The 9,476-nt window shown below is 36.2% G+C and overlaps 1 protein-coding gene across 2 annotated transcripts; it reads left to right on the top strand.

Moving 5' to 3' along the window:
* Window positions 1-1,271: 1,271 nt before the first annotated feature.
* On the top strand, window positions 1,272-2,648 carry LOC111898385 (uncharacterized). 2 transcript variants are annotated; one of them, XM_023894306.3, is made up of 3 exons: window positions 1,272-1,438; window positions 1,766-1,950; window positions 2,292-2,648. In XM_023894306.3, the coding sequence occupies exons 2-3, from the start codon at window positions 1,793-1,795 to the stop codon at window positions 2,446-2,448; spliced, it is 315 nt and encodes a 104-aa protein (XP_023750074.1). In that variant the 5' UTR covers window positions 1,272-1,438; window positions 1,766-1,792; the 3' UTR covers window positions 2,449-2,648. The 2 variants fall into 2 exon arrangements, with proteins under 2 accessions (XP_023750074.1, XP_023750073.1); XM_023894305.3 differs by having other exon boundaries at window positions 1,277-1,438; window positions 1,791-1,950.
* The last annotated feature ends 6,828 nt before the right edge of the window (window positions 2,649-9,476 follow it).

The following is a 9,476-nucleotide window of genomic DNA, read 5'->3' as shown; positions in this document are numbered from 1 at the left end:
AATCGGTTGACGGAAAAAGAAAATAAAAATAGGAAAAATTCCCATATTGCCCCTGATGTGGAAAATAAAAACAGAAAGGATACATAATGCAATATATAGAACAATTATACCAGATTGACTATTTTGCCCTTGGTTTGATAAACAAAAAATGGGACAAGAAAACACAATGCAATATATACAACAATTATACCACTCCAATAACAACATAGCTAGAATATAAACCTGTTAAAAGGGGACAAACATTACAAAAGACTAGGAATACTAAGTTCCAGATATAAAAAACATTACAAAAGGCTATAGTGTTTTCTCCCATTCCAGTTCATAAATATACTATTCTAAATTAACAACAAGGAACTCCCCTTTAACTTTCCCTTTCAAGAAACATCCATCTAATTCGACATCGACTCCAATTTCAACAGTGCTTCCAGGGTTTGATCTCAAAATTTCATTACCATAGTCCCATATCCGAGCATAGTGATCAGTTAACTTGACATCAACTTCATATCCGAGCATTGTAAATTTCATTACCATCGTCCTTTCCTTTCTCAAATTCTTCATGTGAAGGGGTCCAATCATCATCATTAGATGATATTTCAGGGAATTCAATTTCTCCATGTACAAAATCATTCAAAAAAGGATCCCATATTGTCTTGTCCATTAAAGAAGCTACATACTCATCTTCATCGGAATCTAAAGACAACCCAAAAATACTGGACTCATCATCTGCTCCATTCAAACTCACCGTATCAACTTCATCTTCGGTATTTTAAGTTAGAAGTCATAGATGTTGGTTAAAGGCAACGAACCTGGACCAGATTTCAAGTCGATTTCAAAAAACAACAAAATAACAACGCAACATACAACACAATAACAAAATCATACATGCTAACTATATTACATAAGACAAAGAACCTGGATTTGAAGTCGATTTGAAGTTGACGAAGTGTTTGACAACGATTTTACTCCCCAATTCGACAAACCTTTCCCTCCTTCACGTAAAAAAAACATTTTTTACAGAAACGTATTTAATGTAGTTTTAAAGATTGGTCAATCTATTGATGGGTAATCCACGTCGACTTGTGAGAACGTGTAACCTAGGGTTACCAGATAAAATGGGGTTTTTATATGGTTTTGGAAATATTAATGGTTAATTTGTACAAAAAAAATTATATAGTGGCTTTTTTAAACATTGAGAGGTATAATATATAGGGGTTTTATGAGTTTTTCCCTATTTTTTAAAGCATAAACTCCGATTCGTAATTCTTAAAAGTGAAACCGAATCAGTGAGTCGACCCGGCAGCATATTTTGTTCTATTAGCCACAGCCACAAGAGTCGGTCCGAACCCTAGTCATCAGTGGTAGAGGCGCAGACATAGAGCAGGAGAAAGAGATAATCGCACACGCAAGATCCAATACAACAGTCTGTTCGCAAGTTCAGGTAAGCTTTTGATTAATCCACGAATGAAAAGGTTTTTTGATTTGTATCTAGATTTGTGACAACCCCCTTTTCATTTGTATGGTTTTTTCTCTTGATTTAGGGTTTAACATAGATTGTGTACATCTTCTCCAAATATATATGTATGTATGCATACGTATATCATATATTAAGCGCATCACCATCCGTTTTTATATAATGATCTCACCATGGAAGTTGGTTTCTTCAGTTCGCCATATGTATAACTCAATAGAAAATAAGTATAATTGCTGCATAAATTGATAAATGACATAAACAATTCGCTCTTGCTGAATTGTGTTTATATGACAGAAAATTTGACTAGATTAGCTTGCAGAAATGAAGGTGAGGTCATCAGTGAAGAAAATGTGTGAATTCTGTAGAACAGTGAAGCGTCGTGGCAGAGTGTTTGTTCTATGCACAGCAAATCCCAAGCATAAACAACGACAAGGTTTGTCAACAATTTCTTGTGATGAAGGTTCTTCACTCACATCCAGGTATTATTCCTTGTATTTTATATCTTTTATTTTATAAAATCTATTTCTGGGCTACAAAATATTTGGTTTATTTATATACTGGGATATACAAAATATTTGGTGTTCATGAGAAACCTTGAGTTTTAGGGATTGTTTGGTTGGATGAAATGAAATAAGAATGTAATGGATGAAATAAACAAGGTAATGGAATGAGTCATTCCTACCCATGATAATCACATTAGTAGTCATTCCAATTCCAATTCCTACATCAATGGTCCATTCCATTGCTTAAACATAGTAAAAATGTTTTCATCATTCCAATGAAATAAAATATTTAATTTACATTGCTATGTTTTTTTTAGAATATCAGAAATGCAAGTGGCTAGAAGCGATTATCAAGCTCCAAAATATGGCATTGGAGGCGGCTTAGCATCTGTACTAGTCGAGAGGAAGTTGCCTGCACTTTTTGCTGGGTGGAGAGTGAGCCTAGCGTCTCTGCTTCAGACACGTGCGAAATGATGATGATACGGACATTGTTGTTTTTAGACCTAATGTGATCTTTTGATTCTAAATGATGATAATTTTTTTGTTTCTTTTCTTTGATTAAAGCATTGGATTAAGCTCTTTTTTTATTGAATAATGAGGTCCGACATTGTATGATCGTTTGTTTTCGTCTTGCTAAGTATTGTATTGCAATTCTACATGTTTTATTTCGACAAGAGTTATTCTTTCAACAACCAATGAAATGCCCCACATTATCTTGTTATGACCATCATGTGAGATGTAAAGCAGATGGTGTAATCCTGTTAAAGAGCTTAATGTACATTAGAATTGGAATTTTTATGCTAGTTGGGACTCTGTGTTGGGTGTAAGTTAATTGCATAGTAGTTTGTTGTATTTGCCATCTTAGTTTAGAGTAAATGAAAAGAATCGTTCTTTGTCCAAGTGTTAAAATGCACATTGAGTACTTATTTTCAAAAATTAATTTGGACTCTCCTTTGTTTGGTTAAAATTTGCATGTTTCATCTTTCGTTTGTTTAAATTTACATGTTTCATCCTTTGCAAGATATGAAATGACTATAGCGTCATTTTTAATTTATTTTTTATACTTCTAATTACTTTTAATTATTCAAAAAAATAATTAAATTTTTGGGTCCACCAAACCCTTCTAAATAAAAACCCTTATCAACCCTTCTTTCCTCTAAAGTTTTGATAGATATCAAACATCACAACCACCACGTTGTTTTTAGGAAGAAACAAAGTCATCGGAATTTGCTACAACCACCACCGGAAATAACTATTATATCGGTCCCTGAACAATACTCTGTCAATGAGTCGCTTGACCACAACCCTTCGCCATCGACGGACCACAACCATCCTCTATCTCTCTTTCCCCTTCTTTATTCTCCGATCTGTTGACTCCCTCTTCAATCTCCGGTGTGCACTCCATCCTCTCAGATTGACGTCACCTAGGCTCACTACACCACAAGAACCATCAGAAAACGTCAGTATCTAAAACATCCCATGGAGCAAAGTGACGTTAGCGATAATAATCGGTGGTTTGGACTTGTACGTTAAAGACGACGCTTTTACCACTTGAAATTTGAAGTAAAGGTTTGGTAGTGGTGAGCTACGTTGGTGATGACAAGCTGCAACAAGGATGTCGTTAACCGGTGGTTGTCAGATCGATTGATAAAAAGAATGGGTGAGAAAACGATCGAAGGCGAGCTGCGATGGCTTCATGTTTGTCGTTTTTATTTCAGTGTGACACTCTAATTTCCATTTAACTTAAATTGTTGGAGTTATGGGTTGTAAAATTAAAGTGAAGGTTATAAATTCAGATCTTTGAATTTTAGTAGTTAATTAGATATTTCAAGACATTATAGTTACTTGAAGGTCAAATCGATGATAGTTGTAACTATGAGGAACCGAATTAAGAATTGAGGACTTAAAAGTCAGAATATTGCAAATAGGGGCAATGGAGTTATTGTTTCAAACCTAGGGACCTCATGAAAAAAGGTTTTAGGTTTAATTAGGGGCCTTAGGGCTGAATTTAGTCGTCCACTTAAGGACCCTTAAACACAAATTAACCCTAATACCATATTGCTTGGAATTCCCGTTTTTTAAGATCTTTCAGCAGTACTTGGACGATTCCCGAAGACTGAACTGTTGGATCGTCGAGAAATTTGGTGTGCGGATCCTCAAAACATATATTGAAGTTTTTACCATTAGAAATTTTATTTCAAGGTCTGGAGCTTGAGTTATAGATCGTCAATCATGGCCAAAGTTTTTGGATTGTTGTTGAAATGTCTTAGGTGCAAGGCATATATGAAGCTTTAAATCTCAACAACCTAGGTATGATATCTTTCTCATTGCTTGTAAAATTGCTATAGGACCAAGGGCTGATGTGCTATAAACCTGGAAGGTCTTTATCGAATTTGGGACTTAATAGGTTGAGTGGATTAAACCCTAACCCTAGTCTTACGTTTTTGAAAAATCTATTGTTCTGCCCCATGTCTTGTAAAAATTGTATAAAAATCATGGGACATCATCTTGCGTCGAGACAAGTCCCCAAAGATTCGTATTTTAGTCTACTACATTTCACTAGTTTTGACCAAAAATCATAAAGTCCTCTATCTAGGGTGAAAATGAACATTTACCTAGACTGGTCAGGAATGAGCTGTTATGCAAGACAGTTTTGTAAAATTCACCATAATCATAGAAAATTTGTATGGAGGTATGTGGGTACTACTTTTAAAGCTAAGGAACTAATCTATCTTCATGTGATACAGTTTTGGAAAATATGCAGTTTAAGGTGGGAAAACAGGTCCCGAACAAAACACTACAATCAAATAGAAAATAAGAAAATATGTACATAAGTTTTATAAGAGTAATACAAAAAAACACACGCTAAATAATGTTATAATTGTTGTGTAGGTTATCGGAAAGAATATATATATATATATATATATATATATATATATATATAGCTCCCGCTAGCTGTGAAAACCCGAAATTTCCATTTGTACGAACTTTATCTATTCAATAGAAGCCAGTCCAGTTTCAGTGATTTTCATACTTTTCCGAATGAGTTTGTGTGCATTAGGGTTTACTTTTAGGAAGATATCAGGAGAGTGGATGCTACTGGGTTTGTGAAATTTAAGCATTCCAAGTTTCATAATGTCATAGTCCAATATCCGGAATAAAAATATTTCTGCCAAAATATTTCAGGACTATAAATAGATTTCTGAATTAAATTAATTCATTATTCACATTTCCAAATAGAGAAAAGCCATTTTCTCTCTCACGGATCTTCGGGTTTTCATCCCAGATTGTGAGTCTACTTTCCTAGATGTGTTTTATTACTTGTTTTATGCTTTATAACATAGATTACATGTCTAAAACACAAGATCCGGGAGTTTACCGCCCAAGAACGTTCTTGGGGAGTAAACTCCAAAACGAGGCCTAAAAGCTTCCTAGTCCCGATTCCTTGTTAGACAACTAGTTTAGGACTTATTGTAGGATCTTTAGAGGCTAGAAATCATCCAAGATCATAAGGCTTTTGGAGTTTACGGCCCAAGAGTTCTTGGACCGTAAACACCATTTCCAAGGGCCAAAGTGAGCCCTAAATCACCCCTAAGGCTTAAGGCATTTACCCTCTAATGCTTGTAACTAATTTGGACACCAAAACACTTCAAAATCATAAATTTTTAGGAGTTTACGGCCAAGATATGCTCTTGGGCCGTAAACCCCTTTTTCAAGGGCTAAGTGTACCCTAAACACCCCTAAGGCCTTAAGACTATTACCCTTGAATACATAGGACTTGAATGGGGATTAAACTACATAAAAATCATCCCTAAAAGGGAGTTTACGGCCAAGGAACATCACTTGGGCCGTAAACTCCAAGTGAAGGCACAAATGTGTGCCTAATGTCCCCTTTAGCCTTAGACAAAAACATAGAAGCTATCCTACAAGTGCAAGTGACTTAAAAGAATTAAAACCAACACCCCATAGGAGTTTACGGCCGTAAACTCTAGGGGATATGGTCTTTAGGCCGTAAACTCCTCTATGGAGCATTCTAGGGCCTTAAACTACTTCAAGGATTATTCCAACAAAGCTAGGCTTATTCTAGGATCAATATAGCACCCTAAAACACCCAAAACCACCAAGTGAGGAGTTCACGGCCGTAAACTCATGGGCTTACGGCCGTAAACTCCAAAGGTAGGGGTTTGTTGGGTGGTAAGCTCATATACAAGGTCATTGGTGCATTAAACCCCTTTTGCCTTGTCCCGTATCGACTTAGATGCAACCCTTAGGACCTATAACATTTATACAAAGTGTTTTCATGTTCCTAAGTGTCCCAACTTATTTTATTAAGTTATTATTTGGCTAATTAGTTATATATATGCTTATTATATGATAACTAGGCTCGTGCGTGTAAACAAGTCTCTGTTTGCCACCTAGCACGGTATCCGACACTGCAATTCAAACAGCTCACCACAAGTGAGTTCATACCCCTTTAATCAACCTTTGAAATGATTTTAAATGTTTTAAATACTTTATGGGGGGGGGGTACAAGTTAAATACTTATATTTATTGCTTCAATCACATGTGATTGCATTAATCACATGTGATTAATAACTAGGAAACCAATGATTTTATCACTGTTCAAACTGTTTATCAAACTGTTTTACTTCAAAATGTTTTACAAACTCTTTTACTTTTCAAACTTATTTACAACTGTGATTCAAACAAATGTTCCTTATACTTAAACTGTTTTATCAAACTTATGCCTTCAAATTGTTTTATAGATTGACATCAAGTCGATCTTTTCTTGAAATAATATTTATGTTTAAAATGTCTTATAAAAACTTATTTATGCTTTTATATTATAAATTGCATGCCCATATATGTATAGATATATAAGTAATGTTTAAAGGGCTTAGGAAGGCCATCCGCCCTATTTCCTTTTCGCGCCTTGAGATGTGGTCTGGTGGGATTTCGGGTGACCATCCGAAGGTCGTTTCAATATTAATTATATATCAAATATACATATATAGACATAAAAGTACTTCCATATTCATACGTACTAGACACATCATTAGAAGGTTACCATCGGGTAACATAGGATCGTACTACTACAACTGCTAGATCAATGAGTCAGTTCATTCATGAGTCCATATACAACTATACTAGGAAGAGAACATATACAACTATACTACGAGAACATATACAACTATACTAGGAGGAGAACATATACAAATATACTAGAACTAGAAACATTACATTACATATACGAGAATACGTTAACAATTGTGATCCACTGTATCGGAGCATGCCTTAAATGTCATGTCCCGAGTTGTAGCCAGAATTCTCTTGGAGGGAGAGCGTGAGTTTGCGTATAGATCTATACTGGATTGACTATCCTACACCTTGCTGCTAGCTGCAGCCGGACCTGCAGGTCTGCGGGTACCAAACGTCATTCCGTTATTATGACCATTCGTATGTCGTTGTTACCAGTCGATAGCATGGTGTAATTTATCACATTTTACCTTAATATAAATCCGGTTTAAGGTAGTTAGTACAACAGTAGTTCCTATAAAACAAAACTACAGTACTACATTGATTTACCCATTATATATTTTTAGTGATAACCCCACTTAAACATTAATGTACAAACTATATTTTATTAAATGATAGTTACACTTGGTAAATTACACACTTTTACAACAAACGAGCGTACAAAATAGTTAAGCCTTGGTAGAAGGCTACTTTAATAGAAAATATAGGTTTTTCTGAGAGATCAAACTTTTACAAACACTTACATACATTTTACAAACTTATACTTGAGACACGTTCAAACGATTTTGATAACAAACACCGACACTAAAATACTTATGAACTCACCAGCTTAATGCTGATAAACTCTTTCAAAATAACTTGTATTCTCAGGTCATCAGTAGACAGGTACCGATGCCAGCTTTTGAGAAGATGGAGCGCATTCAAGACTCATCTCATATTATTTTGTTTTACATTATTTTGGTGTCTATAACTGTACAGAACACACTTGTATTAAAATTATATATTTAATGCAATGGATGATGTTGTTTGCTTATTTACATTTACTGTGTTGTGATACTTTACATGACGTCCTCCACCCCAGAACGTTTCCGCCGTTCTTGGTTTTGGGGTGTGACAGATTGGTATCAGAGCATTGTTTATAGTGAATCAAGTATATCAACCCATAAAAGATATACTAAACTATAAACCCAATAGGGATTAAAGCACTCTGACCAAGTGTCTATACTTTAAATATTAAAATATTTAATTAAGTATACTAGTCTGCATTCATACTAAAATCAGTGTCACAATGACAAGAATGAAAGTATTACGATTGTTAAGTATCACAAGTGAGCTCGGGAATGTATGGTCAGTCCTGGGAATGGCATAGCCTGATCAACTATGCTGGTCCTAGGAGTGATTAGCATATGCCCTAGAATGGTTGTGATGTGTTAACAAGCCTAAAAACTTACCAACAATACCACAAGAAGATCAGTAGAACTTAAACTTAAAATACTATAGGTGTATTTTGTACTACTAGTTACACGTATACTATATTCTTATACCTCTCTTCTTGCGTAGATCTAAATGGCTGGATTCCATCATGGCGACCCGTACTTTCCAAATGAAGGCAATGCCGGGTGGATCGAAGAAGAGCCCGAAGATGACCATCCAATCCCTTTGGATGATCACCTCGCAGAAGGCTTTTCTGATGGATCTGACTCCGAGCCTGAAGTCAATAACCTACCGCTTGTAGGTCAAGCCTCGAACAACAACCCTCGACCAGCTTTTCCAGGTCCTACTCCCTTGTGGGCAACCAACTTGAATCGCTGGAGTGATGAACAGGGTCAACCATTACCATACTTTGGGGACCGAACCTTTTACAACGTCAGCGATGGTGGCTCTGCTGACCGAGCTCTGCCGGTCATTATCCGCAAAATAGCTCGTAATGTTGAGCAGCCATCGACCGGGTCATGGAGATTGATGCCAACTCAGGTGTCAACACAGTCCGCATCCGCTGTCTTGAAGAAGACATGGAACAGACCCGGAGAACCAACGAAACCCTACAGCAACAGCTGGCTGCCTCCCGTGCTGAAGTCTTGGAACTTCGAGCTCGTCAGAGGGCTCAGAATCGACACCTTCAAGAGGTGTTTAGTCAAGTGTCCGACCTCAGGGCTCGCCCGGGGAATTCCCATCGCCGTTAGATAATGTCTAGTACATCTCTGTCTTTTGATTAAGAAATAGCCTTGAACATCTGTGCTCTAAGTAGCACTTGTCTGTAAAATATTCCTAACTTTCGGTATTCTAATTAGGAATCTAAGGACTGTCAATCTGGTATGTATGGTATGATGTAAGACCTACTGCTAGGTCGATTTTCCCGGAACTTATTACATCTGTAATACCAGTATGATTGACATCTATCTAATATGTGGGAAAAATCTATACACTTGTGTTTTCCTACTAATATTCCTTGCTATGTTTTCAAA

The sequence above is a fragment of the Lactuca sativa genome, chromosome 5, assembly GCF_002870075.4.
Source record: "Lactuca sativa cultivar Salinas chromosome 5, Lsat_Salinas_v11, whole genome shotgun sequence".
Taxonomy (NCBI): Eukaryota; Viridiplantae; Streptophyta; class Magnoliopsida; order Asterales; family Asteraceae; genus Lactuca; species Lactuca sativa.
The sequence above is the reverse complement of the archived record's forward strand: the minus strand, read 5'-3'. Positions and strand labels throughout refer to the sequence as shown.